This window comes from Pseudopodoces humilis, chromosome 11 (assembly GCF_049639895.1).
Source record: "Pseudopodoces humilis isolate 2021_Gansu_Grassland_sample_001 chromosome 11, ASM4963989v1, whole genome shotgun sequence".
Classification (NCBI taxonomy): Eukaryota; Metazoa; Chordata; class Aves; order Passeriformes; family Paridae; genus Pseudopodoces; species Pseudopodoces humilis.
The window spans coordinates 6,970,438-6,989,810 of NC_142210.1; the positions used below are offsets into that span (position 1 = coordinate 6,970,438).

At 42.2% G+C, this 19,373-nt stretch overlaps 1 protein-coding gene across 4 annotated transcripts in view; it reads left to right on the plus strand.

Moving 5' to 3' along the window:
• PXYLP1 (2-phosphoxylose phosphatase 1) overlaps positions 1 to 3,537 on the plus strand; it is a 48,750-nt gene extending 45,213 nt beyond the window's left edge. For all 4 annotated transcript variants that reach the window (XM_005527021.3, XM_088061267.1, XM_088061268.1 and 1 more), the window contains exon 6: positions 1,219 to 3,537. In XM_005527021.3, coding sequence (XP_005527078.1) covers positions 1,219 to 2,150 — 932 coding nt within the window. In that variant the 3' untranslated portion in view covers positions 2,151 to 3,537. The remainder of the gene's footprint in view (positions 1 to 1,218) is intronic.
• Positions 3,538 to 19,373: the final 15,836 nt, after the last annotated feature.

Below are 19,373 nucleotides of genomic sequence, written 5' to 3' on the forward strand. Positions count from 1 at the left end.
GGATATGGATAAAGTGTTAGACACTCAACTATAGAAGTGGCAACAGTTGTAGAAACCATGCTTTGTCCTATAGCTTGACAATCCTGTTACACACTGCTCAGTCTTGGCATCTCTTTTAACTTCCTTTTTGGCAGGTCAGAGCACATTTCTTTCATGTTGCTTCACACCTCAGAATTCCTCAATTTAGACAAACTTCCTCCTTTAGACAAACAGCACGGGTCAGTCTCTCCTGTGGAAGATCTGGTGCTCTGTTACTGATAGGGTTGTGATTCAGAGGGACCCTACAAGAGATGCTGGTATAGCAGACAAACCTGATGTTTGTGTTATGGAAATGCTTTACACATCTGGTGCCTGTCAGATCCTTGTGTGTTCTGGGATCCCTTTGGAAGGAATCCTTGGCCAACTGTCAAGTTGTGTAAAGTGGCATCAGGAGAAAGCAAGGCAGGACACCACTGAGATTGCACACAACACACGGATTGTGTCACTGAGCTGGCATCTGGGGACTCCTGTGGTTTGTAGCAAGGCATGCAGAGGTGTTTTAGTGCGTGAGGGGTTCACTCCTATTGCTTTGCTGCTGTGCAAGAGATGTGGATTCTGGAGCAGAGGTTTGGCACATAAGAAGGACACACTCTCCAGCTGGATAAAAACAGAGCTTTAGCATAAATTATCAAGCAATTTAAATACTCCCTGAAGGAAGATGGAGAAGGACGCTTGATGCAATTGCTGCACCTCACAATTCTTTTGTGAATTTACACACTAATTTACATTCTGTGTGTTTGTGTCCTGACTGCTGGTGGTTTTATTGGCTGCCATAAATTTTCAGGGGCACAGCATTCTCTGCCTGAAAACCTGTCTGAGATGCAGTCTTCAAAAACACCTTACTTTTATAGTCATGTTAGACCCATTCAGTCTGTGTCTTAGTCCAAAGAATTAATATTAAACTACTGAGGTTTTAAGCAAATTTTATGGAAACAAATTATTTTCTGTATTTCAGGTTAGTTCCTAGAACCTGAGAGATACTGAAGAATAGCAGGTTTCTCATGTTTCAGACAGTTTTCTTAATAGTCCTTGTAAGTGTGGTTCAGTTTTGTAAGTTTATAACCTTTTAAAAATTGTTAATTTACCAGTAAGGCTACTAGCTGTAAATTTTTTTTTTTTTTTTTTTTTGCAAAACTACAAAGATTCTAATCATGTGTTGTAATTTCTGTCAAAATTCAGGGGTTGTACAACATCTACGAAACGGACAGCTGCTCCGAGAAATTTATATCAACAAACACAAGCTGCTCCCTGGTGACTGGACAGCCAAGCAGCTCTACCTGGAGACCACAGGGAAAAGCAGAACCCTGCAGAGCGCATTGGCGCTGCTCTACACCTTTCTGCCAGATTTTGACTGGAAGAAAATTAACATGAGGCACCAGTGGAGCACCATTTTTTGCTCGGCAAGCTGCGACTGTCCCATGAGAAACCACTACCTAGAGGAGGAGCAGCGCAGGCAGTACAGCTTACGGGTGAAAAACAACAATTTGGAGAAAATATATGTGGATATGGCAAAGATTGTGGGCATTCCCACCAGGCAGCTGAGAGCTTCTAACCCAATAGATTCTCTCTTGTGCTATTTCTGTCATAATGTCTCGTTTCCCTGTACCAAAGCTGGCTGCATTGGTATGGAACACTTCAAAGTAATCAAGAGACACCAGTTGGAGGATGAGAGAGAAAGACAGCAAAAGAAACTTTACTTCTTGTATGCACTATTGGCTACTCATCCCCTCCTCAACCAGACTGTCAATCGGCTGCAGCGTATTGCAGAAGGCAAGAAGGAAGAAGTGTTTGTTCTCTACTCTGCACATGATGTCACCTTGTCACCTGTTCTTAGTGCCTTGGGCATTACAGAGGCCAGATTTCCCAGATTTGCTGCCAGATTAGTTTTTGAGTTGTGGCAGGATGGGAAGAGGCCCAAAGAACACTTTATCCGCATCCTGTACAACGGTGCTGATGTCACATTCCAGACCTCGTTTTGCAAGGATCATTATAAACGTTCCAACAAGCCAATGTGCCCACTAGAAAAATTTGTCGACTTTGTCAAGAGGGATATGTTCCTAATTTTTAACAGTACAAGCTACTACGATGCATGTCATAGGAGAGCACTGTAGAGAAAGGAGGAAAGGAGGCAGTGGTAACTTATGCCAGTGATCTGTTTTCTGGTGGAGGCACACTTCAGTTTTCTTACTTCTTGTATTAGGTGTAAGCACAGAAGGGTAATGCTTGGAACATTCTCCACATAGTTTTCTTTTCATTCAGGCTGCAGATGGCCTTCAGTAGAAGAACAAATGCCAAGGGTTATGTGTATGTGTATGCTCACAAATGCTGTTAACTGTTGTGATAAACCACGTGGGTGAATGTAACCTGGCCCTTCCCTGATAGAGTGAGAGAGCACAGACTTTGTGTTTCTCTGTTCCAGAGCAATACTTGGATAGAGTAAGTTTAAACTACTTTTTTCTTCCACCACCATCTCACAGTCATTTTAAGCAGCTCATGTCAGGGTTATGAGGAATTCCAGGTGTCTGCATTGAGGCATTTGTAAGGAATTTTTTTTACTCAGAGGAAGCCTTCTAATATTATGGGGCAGGTCCTTAAAGCAAAGTGCATGTATGTGTGTGTGAATACTTCCCTGAGCATGTACAAATGAGCGTGTGCCTTTTGCACCTCGCAGACCTAGAAACCCTTGGCTATTGTTGCCAGTGCCAGAGAAGGGTGTACTGGAAAAGGGATACAAAACTCTACTCTTCGATCGCACTTTCAGCACTTTGAATAGTTCAAACACAGTCTAGAAACATGTAAAGGCCTTGTGACATTACAATAGATAGCAAACACTAACAGTACCACTAAACATGAGTGGGAAATTAGGGCTAGAAATCAGTGTTATGGTGTAGTGTTGGGCTCTTTCCCATTGTGAACGCGTTCAAGCTGTTGTGCTATGGAACAAATCAGAGTTTTAAGAAATTGCTATGGTGACTGCTTGAGACAGCTTGACTCAATAATGAGAAATCTTTGTAGTTGAGTTAGTATTTTTATGGACTAGGAAGCTCTTATTTTGTAAGACCAGACTTGTATATGTTGTACTGTGTATATTTATAACACAGTAGATCTTTCTTACTTGTTTAGTTTGTAAAGACTTGTGGAAGTCACTTTTTAGACATTTTTTCCCCTTGATCAGGATGTTTAGACTTAAGAATAAACTGTCTGTTATGGGTAATTTGAACAATGAGTAGATATGAAAACTTCAGACTGCTTTCATCTCTGTAGGAGTAGTAAACTGAGAGCCAATTTTTAATAGAATTCCTAGAAATTTTATAATGATGGAGGTTTTTTAACCTCTAGAAATAAATTAGTCTGTGAGTTGTGATTCAATGGTGCTAGTTTGTCAAAGAAAACATAACTCAGCATAAGTTCTCTGACTCTTGGCATTCCACTCTCTCTGTTTTCAATGCTGCATTTGAACATGTTTCTTTAAATAAAATTCTGGGGTCTCTTTGTGTATTTGTGTGTTATGTTCATTGTGACTTCCTTAGCTGTTTGCAGCAACAAGGTGGATATTGTTAAGCTGCTTGTTGCATTTCTAACTTCTGCACTCGATCTGTCCTGGGCCCCAGTCTGGGCAGGAGCAAGTAAACACTTCATGAATACTGAGCTGGAAATCCTGATAGAATATTTGGGCCTTTTGTACCACATTGGAGTGATGACCTTTCTGTCTAAGAGACTGGATCTGCTTGTCATCATCCCTACTTGTGTGCTGGAGGGAAAACAGGAAGAGAGAATCTGGAAGGTGAGCTGGCTGTAGAAATTAGGTGAAAGGGACCTTTTAGAGCCCAATATAACTAGCAAAGGTAGAGACCCTGTAACTTTTCCTTTATGTTGAGGAGGAACCCCCTGTGTTTGTGCCCCCACTGCCTCTTCTGTCACTGGGCAGCACTGTAAAGATCTCTCTTAGAGCTCCCTTCAGGTATTTATGCACTTTGATGAGATTTCCTTGAACCTTCTATTCTCTGGGCTAAGCAGACCCAGCTCTACCCTCATGTCAGGTGCTCCAGACCCTTGAGCATTTTGGCTGTCAGTGGGGACTCTGCAGTAGCTCCATCTCTCTAGTCCTGGGGTGCTAAAGAGCACTGATAGCTCTTCAGTAGAAAGGGCCTCCACAGCGGTCAGGGCACTGATGAGAAACCTGGAACCTGGGGAATTTAAGGAAATCTGGAGCCAAATTTCGGTTACAGCTGCAGGTTGTCAGTACCTGCTCACTTGTTTGAGGGTCACTGGGAGGACAGAACCAAATCTTTAATGTAAAAATAATTTCTTAAAAAGGGCAAAAGCTAATTATTCTTCTGTGTATGCACAGTTCATTAAGATACATTAATCTCTTCTACACACAGAGGGTCTGCAGCAGTGAAAGACTTGATCCATCTCCAGTGCCAGCAGAAGTGCTGAAGGAAAGAGCTGCAGGGCTGAGATCATTCTCACAAACCTTGCACCTTGCTGTGGAGATAAAGTGATAAGCAAACTGCATTATTGAAGTCCATTAATCATTACCTTTTGAAGTTTGACCTGATTTGTGATTCAGTTTGTAATTTCAAGTGGATTTATATTTGAATTAAGGTAACAAATGTAACTAGCTGAACAATGAAAAGAGGAATTGGTGGGGATTTATTTATCGCGGAATTGATAAATGGCCTTTCTGCAGGGGTGCACTGATGTTTAGCTGTCCTAACTGGGAAACGCTGACTCGAGCAGTTGCACGGTGTAATCAAGCGATAGAGCAGGACTAAAAGCTGCTGCTTTAAGGAATTCTGCTTGAGATCTTGCTCCTGGCTTGAAACTGATGTAGGAGTGGGCTGTTTCGTCGTGTGCTGTTCAGAAAGTGATGTTTAAACATGATGTGTGCTTGTCCCGTGAATGAAATCGGCGCAGCGCTGCCGCCTCACGCAGCCCGGCTGATCCTCCAGCGCAGCGCTGCCGTCCCGTCCCTCCCGCGCCCTCCTCGCTTCTGTTTGCTCCATTTCTTTAGTTTCAAATTCTCCTTGCACACTGTGCTGCCTGCTGGCTTGGCGTGAGCTGCAGTGGATTGATTATTTGTGTGTTGAGGAGGGAGGGCAGGCCTCTAAAGGCGGAATTCCCGGTGCCCGGGGATGGGTGCGGAGGGAGCGGATCCCCGGCAGCGCTGCGGCGCCCTCGGGTGGCGGCTCCGTGCGGTGCAGCGGGAATCGCACCGGGAAACAGCCTCTGGAAAAGAGACAAAAACAGGGATTTCATCCTGCGCTCTGGGAAACAGCCTCTGGAAAAGAGACAAAACCAGGGGTGAGCTGCACAGGGATTTCATCCTGTGCTCTGGGAAAGAGCCTCCTTGCCCGTGGTTTAAGTGAACAGGTGTCAGTGTGAGATGCTCACACCCTTGTGGGGTGAAGAAGGAGTAACGACAGCTGCGATGGTTGTTTTGAAGTGAGCCATTCGTGTTGAACACAGATGTATTCTGTAGGTATTCTACGGCTTTGCTAGCCTGTGTACTAAAATCAGCGCTACGCTTTTCAGCAGAGTTATTTTTGAAATTAGTAAAGCCTATTCTATATGGAAATATAAACAAGCATAATTTTTCCTGTCAGTTTTCTGGTTTCCTCTCAGTTTTCTTGCCTTGCACATGAAAATAGCTGTGCTGCATGTGAGTGCTATGACCTTATTCAAGCAGTTGAGATGTGACAGAATCTGAACTTTGTAAAGTTCCTTCAAACTGAAATCAAACACCATTAAGCTTATTTTCAAATGTCCTGGAGAGCCATTTTCAAAAGTGTTTTAGAATTACACTTAAGCTATTCCTTTAGGATCCCCTGACCAAAATCATCCTTCATCTTTTTTTTCTTGTGAAAGTAAAAAGGTGGGGTGAAAGAAAAATGATGGCATTTGAAATGTAAAGCAGTCTAGTTTTCATTCTAAAAATGGTCTTTATGACAGAGTGAAAAAAAAGAATCTGTTTGCCAGTCTGTCTCAGTTTGAGACAAATTAGGAGGAAATGTCCTGAAATGAACTTGTCCTCTAAAGAAAGGTATGTTTTGTCAGCCCCTCCTCACAGGTTCAAAAGGAATTTCTGGGAGGAAAGCGATAAAAACCTGTTTATTTAAGAAGCAGAGTGCACGCAGGCACAGAAAAAAAGAGAATGGATAATGTTAGATAATAGACCTTCTCGTTGTGGAGCAAGCTTTTAGAGTCCTGCTTGGCTTCTCCCGAGGTCCAGAGCCGAGATGGGGCATCCCCCGCCGGGCGTGCGGCTCCCGGTGATGGTTTTGGGAGCAGAGCTGAACACTTCCAGAAGAGGCAGCCACAGTCCCAGGAAAACTTCTTGCCTCAGCTAACACACAAGAGCTTGCTAAAAGCAAAGACACACTGTCCCAGCCACACAGCAGAGAGAGCTGGGGAGTCTGTGAGAACTGCACACAAACTGCACCGAGGAGTTCCCCTGGCTTCAAGTTCCAGGACCCAGGTGTGGGCATAAAGCAGGAATATGGCATGGGAACATCACCCCAGGACACAGGATTTCAGATGCCATTGAAGAATGGTCATGGGAGGATGTAGAAGGGGAAGTTGGAGCAGAAGTTGTTGCTGTAGGTCCTTGCAAAACAGGATCCATAGGATAAAAGATGGAAAATAGCAAATAGAAAATGTGGCTTCTTGCATCCATCTTTCCTGGAGCAGGTACAGAGGCAGCTGTTCGGAGGCGTTCCTAACCAGGAGACTGAGGAGCAAGGGCCAGCTGCAGGACAGAAGGGAAGTCCTAGGGCAGCTGCAGGGCTGTCTGCAGGGTGTTTGTGTGACTGCTGGGGTGTGTGCAGCAGTGACTGAAGTAACTGCAAGGTTAAAGGGTCCAGGGCCAGCTACTGGGCACACCGAGTGCTCTCTTGCTCCTGGTTGGACCCCTGTGGGCACAGCTGCAGCTACTGGAGAGGCACAAACAGTTTTGTCATCAGCAGAGCGATCTAAGAAGGGATTCTGCAGAGTTAGATGATGAGAGGGATGACTGTAATACTATTTAGTCTTTTTAAAAGTCTGTCTGCCCCCGAAAGTGGTGACTAACAGAGATGAAATCAAGCCTGGTTCCTGATGAATCAGTACTGATCCATTGGTTGCTAATTTCATTTTCCTTTTTGAACTGATTGCATACTGAATGTTCTTCTTTAGCAGTGCCAGTCATGACAGGCTTTTGACCAATTCAGTGCCTTTAAAAAAGCAAAACTTCAACAACCAAACCTTTATAAGTAACTGGCTGTAGTGCTTTTCTGCTGCACTCATACGTGCATAACTCAGGCTTATCCTGAAGGAATTTTTAGCTGTCAAGTGGACAACATATATAATAATGGCTTGAGTCCTACCTCAAGCACCAGAGAGGTGTCTTTTTGCTTAAGCCTCTTCCAAGGGGGATTAAATAATGTCCATGACTATGTAATAGGACTGATGTAAGATGACATTTCTCATCAATTAATGTGCTCTCAGCTGTGTGCCTAACCCTTTAGCTGTGAACCCAGAGTTAAGCAGGTTTAGGGAGAGTTTTACCTGTTAATATTTGACTTGAGTGTGCAATGTGGTAATTGGGGTTTTGGTAAGAAAGAGCACTGCGTATTGTTGAAGAGTGATAAAAATACTTTTAATAGGGAACTGGAAGCAGGCAGTGCTGCTCTGGTGTTCATAGAGGAAGGCAGCCAGCTTAAACACAGATAGACAGGGGCTCATTAGCTGTAAGGGCTTATTGTCAATCTGGACTGCTTCTGGCAGTGCTTGCTCTGATTGGCATAGAATGGAAGGTAATGTCACAGCAGGATCCGCGTGTCCCAGTGAACCACTGCATCTGACTGAATCTAAACACCTGGAATGCCACCCTGACCAGCACTCTGCTTCATCCAGAAATTCTGGATGCAGGCTGAGTTCATGCCCTGTGCTGATGTAGTACCCCTGCTTCAAATGCTTTTTTAATTTCCTGTCTTTATGCTCTCATGTATCTGTAGAGGGAGTAAACCAGCACTGGCACACCTGACAGTTGTTGCACAAATGTTTATTTCCCTATAAATATGGTACAGATTTCATCTGCCTTTGGCTGTTGTGAAGATATTTTGGTAGTTATATGTTGGGCTTGGAAGCCGTCTGATAAGAGAACATAACTATTAAAAGTGTGTGAATGAGATGAGAAAGTTACAGAATGTCAAATAATAACCACTGGTAACAGCAGGTGCAGGGAGTGGTTTGCATGCAAGCTCAAAATTGTAATATGTTACAAAATCCCTTTGAATATTTCTGGATGTGGCACTGAGAATATGAAGTTGGATTGATGATCCTTCAGCCCAGACTGTTCTGTAATCCTGTGTGGTTAATTTGTGGATGGAAAGATGATAGATTAGTAAATGGTTCATTGTGCACACTTCTAACTCTAAACATACTATGAGCAATTTACTTATTGCTATGGAATAGGAAATGTAGTATTTGCTTTAGTTTCTTTTTTAAATGACATTGTTTCATCAGTACAGAATCCAGGTCATGTTTTCTCAATCTTTTGTGTTTTTAAATTATGAATGCAGAAGTCACTGAGCTCTACAGATTTTGTAAAAATATATGACCAGCAGAGGAAAGAGATTCTCTAGGGGAAGCTAAAGACTGTTCTGAAGACACTGAAGCTGATCAGATGTAAGATAAAAATGCACAGACAGCAGGCTTCTAAAATTCTGAGCCTACTTTGTTGTTTTCCATCAATAGACACTTGTCCATAAGTGCTGTGCAGGTAAAGCACCATTTCCAGGTTCTGCTTATACTCCCACAGAGCTGGCCTGAAGAGAGAGATTTCTCTAAGGAGAGCAGGAAGGCAAGTTCCAGATTATTTCTTTGCCATGGCACTCTGTTTTCTTGATGTCAAGAGAAGCAGCAATTTCAGACGAATCTGCTGGAAATGTTAGCATGCTGTTTGCATCAAGAAATGATACCTGCATCTCCCTGGTGGGAGTTATTAGTAATGAGCATGGCCCCTTCACAGATGTGAAACAAACTTTGGAAAGGGTCCCCTGCACCCTCACTGGAAATCCTGATCTAATTCCAACATGCAATACCTGTTGGGAAGCTCTACCAGAGCATAATTCCTTTGTGATTTTACTGACCACTGAAACTTAGAGTCAAGTGAAGAAATGTCAATCCAAAGTAAGAATGGCTGGAGGAAAACCTTTTTAATAATTTAAGTTTTACAGACTTTTACAAGAAGCAGTGAACGGAATGTTATCCTTAGGATTCTGATGAAATTCCAGACTCTGGAATATATTTATATACATATATTGACTCTGAACTCCACCTGCAGTTTCTATAGAAAAAGCTGTTCTGTTTCCAGCTGCAGCCTGCTGTGCAGTGATGCTGCTCAGTGTCAAACAGGTGCTGGAGCTCATCTGAGAGTGAAATGATAATATAATTTATGTAATTTATATAATTTATACTTTGCTTTGTTGCTTATTTCAAAGCCCCTTCAAGATTGCTCTGGATAAAATGCACAGCAGGAAATGAGATACTATTTGAAGAGATTTTTATGAGCCTGGCTGATTATTTAACTTTTTGGGGCTGCTAAATTGTTATGCTTACTTGTGGGTTTTGCCAAAACTGAAAACATGAATGCTCTAGGTCAGAGCATGCACACAACAATCAGGTTCCCTTAAGCTCAGGTCAGCTCTCCTTGTAGGGGCAGATCAGCAGAAAGGTCCTGCTGATGGGACAGAGTCTGTGCTGCTCACTGGGGAGCAGTTGCTGGGTCCTGTTTGCTGCTCAGGTGTGCGTGGGCTCTGAAAGGATGTGCTCCCATGGCTCAGGTACCTTCAGTGGAAAACCTTTCACGCTCTGTTTTGGGAAGAGTCAGTGAAAAAAGAGGTTACCTGCAGCTGGCTGATGCCAAGGGTGTGCCATCCTCCACCTGTTTTTGTAAATGAGGCATTACCCAGGGTCTGTCATTCTGTAGGCTCTGGTCAGGGGCTGCTCTGCATGGTGGGTTGCTGAAAGGCTCTTTGGCTTTGCCAGGTTTTTTTACAGTTTTTAAAGGATTTCTCTTCAGGAATCCAGTTTGTAATGCATTTATGGTGCAGCAGAGTTAAGAGGTTTGCTTTGCTTTCTCTTTAATGGAGTGTTCCCTGTTCTATTCCCTGTTCTGTTCCCTGTTCTCTAGATCTTTGAATTACACACTACTCCTAACACAGCAATGCAGGACTTCCAACATCTGTAACCTGAATTTTGGCTTCATACTGGAGGTGGAACATTATAGACTGCATTAAATTCTTGTGTGTAACTCAGGTTTTCCTGGTTCCCTACACTGATAATGATTTCCTCTGGTTCTTCTCAATTAATCTGGCTCACATGATGATCAGAAGGATAATTTAAATTATTTACTTATGACCACCATCCTCAATATTTTTAGCTTTAGTCATGAGATTAGATCCCACTGCCATAGTGCAAGTGTGTGTACAGCGAGAGATGACCCTTTTACTGAAATGAGCTGGGCAAAGTGCTTTGACAGTGAAAGGAAAAAAGTCTTGTCTCCCTGATCCTCACCAGAACCTTGGCTATTTCCCTAGATCCACTTGGATGCCGTCAAGCCTTCAGTACAGGAGCACCTTTGAAGTGGTTGTATTTATTTTGCATCTTGCCTCTGATTCTTGAAGGTGCATTCTTACTGTTTATAAACCAGAAAGCAGATTCTTAGACTAACTTTTACACTAGGAAATGCTGAGAGTTTTCTTTTTCTTTATAAATCCCAAACTATAATTGAATGTAGAACTGTTTGAAGTGACTAGAAGGCTGAATTTAATCAGGGCTTTAATGTTTGTTATTTATGTTATTTATGAATATAAGTCTCACTCCTTCCTAGAAGTAATTCATATTCTGCTAATGCTTGTATGAGAAAACACTGTGTGTGTTGGGGTGGGGAGGGGGAGAGTAAATGATTTGAGAACTCCTGACACTCTGAGATGTGACTCAGAAATGACAGCTTGAGCCTGCAGGTGATGATTTAGCATTAAGTAACTTGAGGGAAGGAATATTTTCCAGTTTGCCTTGGGCACTGAGAACCTTTGTGCTTAATATGTCTTAGAAATTTTCTCTGCAGACTTTTTAAGGCTGTGAGGGCTTCCTAGGGGCTTCAGTTCCTTATCCTTGCTAGTCATTCCTGCCTTGAGGTAAACAGTGCCTGAACGCTCCTGGAGCTGTGAGGAATAATTCCCCTTTGATCAGGCATAGCCTGAGCCAGGTGCTGCTGCTGTTCCTCCACTGATTTTTTCTAAATTGGGCTGCAAACTGAGAGAGGTACCTGCAGTTTGATCATTTGTAATTTATTACAAACTTGTCATAGCACAGGGGACCGTGAGTAGAAGCTCTCCAAATGAGAGCAGTGTTAGCAATGTCAAATGAAGTTCAAAATTCACATCAGTGACCACACTGAGCTGTGATTTTCTCCTGCCTCACATTCTCTTTTGCATCTAATTAAGATCCAAGTCAGCAGCTGTCCTGCTTTCTGCACACGGCAGAGCTGCCAGCCACCTCAGGGGGGAAAATGAATTCCCCAGGTGTTTGTTCCGCTGTGGTGTCTGAGATATTGCTGCCAGTGTCAATATGCCGTGTTGGAATCCAGGCTGTTCATTTGAGAGCCCTGTGCCTGTAAAGTTCTTTCATTTTTAAAGGCTACAGGCAGTCAGGAGCTTACCACACTGTCACCTGTAGCCTGGTCACTGGCACCACAAATCCCTGCTCTATTCACTGCTTTCTTATTCATCCACAGGCAGGAGCTTGTTGATTAATATTTTGCCTCTTGGAGGCATTTCTTTGAGGAGTTTCATAGCCTTACCTTTTATAAATTTTGCAAATGACATCCTAAGGAAATATGAGTGGATTAGTCTGCCATAATCGATAATCATGTCAAACTATGACATCTTAGAGAAGTGAGTGAAGGAAATGTGTAGAACTTGGGACCTTCAGCCAAGCAAGATGGCCCTTTGTTTCCATCTGAGCTGTTTTAGTTTTTAGCTTTAGCAGGAAACCACTTGGATGGTGATATTTTGCCTGGTTCAAAGTGATGTATTTCATGATGCAGGGAGTCAGTCCACCAAAATGGGATTGTGGTGGACTTCCCCTTGTGGTGATCTTTCCCTTGTGGAAGATCTGAATTTGAGTAAAAAATCCTGACTTATTTCATCTAGAGGTTCCTCTCTTATGATTCCAATATAGCTGTTAATCACTTGTTAATGTGTTATAAATGCTTAAAGGTGAATGAGTGATTTTTCTGAAGGGAGCTGTATCTAACAGTGTCTTTGTCAGTCCAGAGAAGAATCTTGTGTATATCTAGGGGAAGCACTCCCACTTACTGTCATTATATCAAGATTTGCTGTGGTAGTTTGTCTCCAGATCCCAGGAATATCACGAATTTCCTATTCTTTCACTGCTGGAGCAGAGGAAGTGTTTCTGTTTCTCCAGGAGAGGGTGTCCCATCACTGTGTGCCAGAAGGATCTCACACGTAGGCTTACACACACTTTGGTCTGCTTTTTCCAAAGCCAAAACCAGCTTGGAGAAATGAAAAGAGGGTAAATAAAAAAAGAATAGAAAGATTAACATGTTAGAAAAGGTTGATGGAAGGACTCTACATGTGTCTCACTTTCAGGATTATTGCTATTGAGGAATCCTGTTGTTGAGCACAGAACTTAGTTCAGGTGTCCTGAGGGAACTGTACCTATCACAATCCTTTTTCCTTTTCTGTAACAGTCTGTCTTATATGTGGTGTTTCATTCATTCCTTAACCAAATGCAACACCTAATTTGTGGGCCATATTTCTGTCTTTGTCAGATTTTGTTTTCAGAAACAAGGTGTATTCTTTACAGCTGCTGCAGTATTATAAAAACTTGTGCTGTGAAGTGCCTGTGTTTGATTCTAGCTCCTCCTCAATGAGAATGCACTGTGCCTCTTTCCCTCTTTTCTCTTCAAACAGTGACTCCTTATGCAAATGCATGGCAACTTTAATGGGACTTTGTATGGGGCTGTAGAAGTCAGGCTGTCTGATGGTTGTGGAATGAATGTGTGCAAAATTTGTTTGGGACTTCAAGTTCTTTGCTATAGTTTTTGTTGTTACTGTTTTCTAAAACCCTGGCAGCTAAAGAAGGAGAAAAAGAATAAGCAGAGAGAGGATCAATAACAGGAAAATTAACTCCTAATATAAAATGACAGCTTGACAGTGAACATATTCAGCATGAATTGCGAATACAGCAAAGTCTGGGAACCCTAATCTCATACTTTTCCCCTTTGATTCTGTGCAATTCTTCTACAGATAATCTTATATGTACTAACACTGTTTGCATCATAGGAAGCTTAATATAATCAATATTATATTGCAAAAGCATTCTCAATATAATTAGAAGAGTCTCATGCCTCCTCAACAGAATTTGCAGTTAATTTTTTGCTGTGGTAAATGTTATTTTTGGGGGAATACATGTAAGTCCAAGGAAGCCTTCACTGCTCCATTCCCTCACTTCATAAGAATAAATAATCTCAAGATTTCTGTTCTGTGGTGCTCAGATGTCATGGAAGTAACTTAAATTGGTATTATTAGACCTGAATCAAAGCACTAGTCCTGACTCATCTCATGAATTGTGGTGGCACTCAAATCTGGGCTCAGATCCTCAGCTCTGGATTTGAGGGGACAGCTGATGGGCGTGTGTGTGGTGTTCAGTTTGTGCATCATGTCCTCGGGAGCTGGCCTTCAGCTGTTTCTCCAAGTGCTGTATGTAGTGTTTGGGTTTTTTCTCCAGCTGATTTTAGCTCTGTTTGCTAGACCTGATCCTTGCCCTCCCTGAGCTTTGAAAGAGCCAACACACCTTGCATCCCATGGGAGCATGTGCATAGCCCCCGTGGACTTTCCTTCTGGCTTTCCCAGCCTTTGCTGTGTGGCAGTCTCAAAGGAACACATGTGGAATGTTTCATCTGAGATCCCTACAAAACAACTGCTGATTCTTTCAGAGACTTCCCACAGCTGCAGAGCATTCATTAGAACGTCATTGAAAGCTGGGGAAATGTCTAGTTTAGTAGCAGTAAAAGGATTAGAACTAGATGTGGTTTTGTGGCATGAGCCTGTTTTATGTCTGAAGCTTAACATTTAATAGAATGTGTGGCCTGGAGACTCACCTTGCAGTGCTATCACACACATTTCTGTGCCTACATGTGTCCAGTGGAAAAGATGACATTTAAGGAAAGCTAACACTTGACTGTGTTCCCTGGAATTTCCTGCAGGGACCTGGTTCCAGTCTCGGATCCTCTTTCACAGCTGCAGACAGACCCATCAATTATCATTCTATATCCCAAGCCAAGCAGTGGTTCCCTCAGCACCCTGCTTGGCTCCTTGGCCGTGGATCACAGCTCCTGCACTAGGGCCCACGTTCATTCCTTCTCCTGGTGGAGCTGGAAGATGAGCAGCTCCTCGTGGGATGCGTGCTGCTGTCCCTGTCTCCCCGAGGCTCCCCTGCCTGCCTGGGCTCTCTGCAAGGAGCAGGGGATGGTGAGCAGGTGTAGGAGGGGTCAGCCAGCCACACACAATCCATCTTTAGCAATCCAGGCCATTCCCTGTGAGAAAGGAGGCCGAGGTTCCCTTCCTGCTGTGTGTCCCAGCCCGCTCCAGGAGCGTGCCAGGCTCTCCCTGGTTAAACAGCGAGCAGTGATGCTCTGTGAGTGTCAGACGTGCCCAGGGACCTGCTGGGTGATGTGCCAAGGCAGAGACGTGAATGTCAAGGCATTCCACAATGCCTAGAAGGGATAATAAAAGTATTTATGAATATTACAGTCATAGCTGTTACATTTTTTAAAGACCTCTGAAGACTGAACTGATTTAGGACAGTGCAGCTCTTAAAAAAAACCCAAAACAACAAACAAACAAAAAAAACCCCAAAAGAACAAAACCCAACAAAAAAACCTCCAAAAACTTACTACATACAAAAGAAATTAGGGAAGTCAGAAGCTATGCATTCAAAGAACTAGCTAAAAATAAGAAGTACTGCTATAAAGTTTAATATCCCACTGAGCAAAGGAGAAGGTTTTTCTTGTCTGGCTACAGGAGCGTGTGCAGTTTTGCTAAAATGTAGCTCTCATTTTGCCTCATACAGTCCCTATGGCAGTGACTGCTATTTTTACTTTAGATGGGGGCTTTTTAACTCATTATTTGTGTTTTCATTAGCATCAAAAAGGAGGTATTGTGAATGCTCTCTGCATTCTGCGTGTTTAATTCTAAACTCTGACACATAACAGTCTTGGTCTGGGCTGTGGCAGCTGGAAATTCAGTACAACTGGCATGCTGTCCCTAAGTCTATAAAGGAAGTGGAGTGACAAAAATACAAACTTTGCAATAGAACAAATGAAAAATATGCTTATAGAGACCAACTGGTGTTGTATTATACTGCATTGTGACTGCTCTCTGTCACTGTCTGCATGCTTAGTATTTTTGTATAATTTTAGCTCTGTTGTTCTTGGGTGCTGTGGTAAGGATTCAGTCTTACAGCACAAGTGGCCAGACATGGAAATTTGATGTCTAATCATGGCAGCCCAGGGTGGGCAGTGCAGTGCTCTCTTCCAGGGACAGAGATGTAAATTTTGGTAGCCTAAAAGAACAGTCTCTATGAGAGAAATTCTGGAAGTCAGTTGAGAGTGAAGCAATGGAGAGAGAAGCTGCTTGTCCCTCTCAAGCAGTCCATATTTTTTAGTGATTCTCCTGAAGGACCTTCCATCTCTGTGAGAAAATTCTGTCTATTCCATTAAGTCTCTACCAGAAGTGTGAGCAAAAAATTCTGAAAGTTTTGTTTCTTTCCAGAGAAATGTTAAATTACTCCTTGGCTCATTTGTCCTGTTGATAGTCATGTAAGAAGTGGTCTGTGTGAACAGAAATGTGAAATTTAGGACTGATGTTCTTGGATGTAGAGTGTAGAAAGGAGCAGAGGACTTTGGCTATCCAAGATGTTCTGGCACTTGAGAGGTCTGACTTTTAGAGAGAACGGAATCTGGGTTTTTTAACAGCCACTAAAAATGAGATGTCAGAAATACAGTAAATAGTAGTGTGCCACTTCAGGTTAAAATGCAGAATTTCAGCCCAGAAGTTTTAGCCTCATATTTGAATTTAATAACACAAACATTTATTTTAAACTGTTGCATTGACAACTTGTAGCAGACCAAATTCTTTTGGTCATGCACAAGAGAAGCAGCTCTCAGAAAATAACTATGCTTTTTTTTTTTTTTTCTTAAATGCCTTCTTCCCAAGGTGATTTGAGTAGCATTAAAGTTATGATAAACATCAGAGCCTGAGAGCTGGATAGATTTATGTTGCTGAAATTCCTCCTTAGCCATGCAGAGAGATGGCAGAGTAAGAGTTTTTTGAAACCAGTTTCAAGTTCTTTTTGTCCATGCCTGATTTCAGCCATTGCTCAGGAAGACAATAGGGAAATGAGAGTTTAAACACCAGCCTGTAATTAAATCTGTAATTAAATTATCTCTGGCCTTGCTTTGTGTTTGCTGAGTGTCTCTTGCAGAGAGGTGTTGCAGGCCATGCTCTGCAGCATCCTGGGAGGGTGTCCCAGTGGGACCAATGGAACAATTTGTGCTTCTCTTCAGAAACTCTGCTCAGACTCTGGTTTTAGAATGTTTCCATGTCCAGGGTGTGTATGGACAAGTAAAATGAGATGTGCCCCACAACTTGCTGTGGAAATTATGTATTTAAATGCTTCAGTAATGCAGTGGTGAATCCTGTATAAAAGCTGTGTGTAACCAGAAAAGAGCACGGGGTAATAGACTTGTTACTTTAAGGTATTTCCAGAGGTGAGCTACATTTCATGTTCTCCTCATTAGTCAAAATTTACATATGCTCCTTTCATCTCCATTATTTCATCTGTCATGTGCAGCAGTAGAAATCTGGGACTGGTTTTCAAACATAATTCTAGGAAAGTGACCTCCCCTTTCCTCCTCTTTAGCCTCTGCCATGAAATACAACAGAGAAGAACATCTAAAATAAGTCATCAGTTATAGAATACATGCAAAAAATTGAAATGCCATAGACCTTATGGAGGAGGCTTGCAGACATATTTCCTGTTGTAAAGAGAAGTGACAAGACCCCAAGTTGGTAAAAGTTTTGTGAGAAAGATGCCAGAACCTTCTGTCATAATCTCTTCTCAAAGGCTTTAGCCATGGTAATGTATAAATACACATTCATAATGTCCGTGTCAATCAGGATGTAAACCAAAGAGTTTAAATAAACTCCTCACTCCCCATCCCTTCCCAGTTCTGTCATAGTGGCAGAAGGTAGATCCTTGCTTCTATGCTTAGTCTAACTCATTTCAGTTGTTTTGTGGACTGCAAAAACCTCTAGCAGTGCCCCTGATGGCACCTCTCAGATGGTTTATTAATTGTTTCTCCATTTCTTTCAGTGTGCATTTGTTTGCTCCCTTAAGATTTTTTGCTTTGTGGGTTTTTCCCTCAGAAGCCCCACGGCTGTGTCTCAGTTGCTGCTGTGCTGTGTGTGCTCACTGAGCTGCTGGGATGCTGAGGGAGAAGTGGCTCCCACTGCTTGGGCCCTGGTGGGGGAAGAGCTGCACTGGAGAGACGGATGTGGGTAGCTCTGGTTGTTTTCATCTGTCTTTAGAAACCTGTTCATGTCTGTGGTTATGCCCATCACTGGCTTTGCAATACTGTTATTTTTGTTTATTCCATAGCATAATCAGACCATGATTATAAATAAATACATAGTAACTGATGCAACTGCAACCTTTTTAATATTCATATTGCTTCCATCCCTTAGCCAGCCTCAGATTTGCTTTGTTAAAGACTTGTGCATGTTGAACAGAGGTATGAATTAATATATAGAGTTTTGGGGTTGGTTGGGTTTGTTTGGTTTTATTTTCCTTCCAGGTGGTTGCAGTTACTTCCAAACCCATCCATTTCTGTTTGGCAAATGCTGAACTGCATTAGGCAAGTGCAGGCTTAGAAAACATTCAGCCCACCTGGAAATGCAAATTACATCTTTAAACCCCTTCTTCCCCATCTTCCCCATCTCTGCACACTGTGGGTAGTCTCCTCTGGAGAAGGCAATGGGATCAAAACCATATGAATCCTCTGGAGAGGGGAAAGGCCCAGAACTGAATCAAAGCATCATTATGGGCTCATTCAAACTGCTGATTATCAGAGAAAGCTGAGCCTTGTACTAACTTGCTAAAGGTACTTTTAAGCCATTAACACAGCAGCATAATACTCTAGGAGTTTGGATGGGGGAAATAAGCCACCAAAATTGTTTTCTGTGACTGTAACTTGATTTAGTAAATGACAATATGTTCTCAATGGTATTTATGTAGTTCTCATTGTGATTGTGACCTTAAATAATTAGTAAATAAACAAGGCTATGGCAAAGCCTATGTTGCTGCTTTCATCATATGCTGGAAGTATTTCAGAGGTTAGGAATGAATGGCAGGGTCAATGAGGTCTCTTTGAACTCATTTGCCCCTTAATTCTTCCATAATCTTTAAATCTGCATTCCATTACCTCTAAAACATTTGCTGAACATGATTCTATGTCAGTTAAGATGCATATTCCTGAGTTCAAATAACCTCCACTGCCCTCTCTTCCTCTCTGTGGCCTCCACTGGGTTCCACTTAACTGCATTTGAAGCACTCCAAGATGTGGTAGCTATTTGGGAAAGCAAAATTGTGTTATTTCTTCTTTTGTGATAATGGCTGGCTTCTTGAGTGTTTTCTGTCAGATCTTGATTTTCCTCATTCAGTATTCCTGGTATTGATGGCTTTCCTTTCTCTATTCTTTATGAAAGAACCACTTGAATTTCATTCTTTTGCCTCACCAAACTCTGCTCAATTCAGTGAAACAGTTGTGATTAGTAAAATGGGAGGACAGAATATCTGCATAACATTATGGTCAGTGTTTGGAGTTTAATCTGTAATGTCCTTTCATGTCTCTTCTTACCCTGATGATAAGTGATTGTGCAGTGTTGGATCTGGGCCTATCTAATTTTTTTCCATCGTCATGTGGCATTTTCTATGTGTTTTAATGAGCAGTTTTTTGTTTCTTTGTAGTTTGAGGGGTTTTTTTTATTATTTTCTACACTTGGGAGATAGAACTTTGTGGGTTCTCAATGTCTTTCTCTTTTATTATTCCTTGATCATTCTTAGACCAAGACTGTGTTCTGGTTTTTCATCTCTTATTTCTTCTCCTGTGTGTTGTTATTCTCCGGATGTTGGCATTGCATTCTCTTCTTCTTTGGATTTTAATTTGTCATCAGTCTCCTTTGTCTGATGATTGTCCCTTT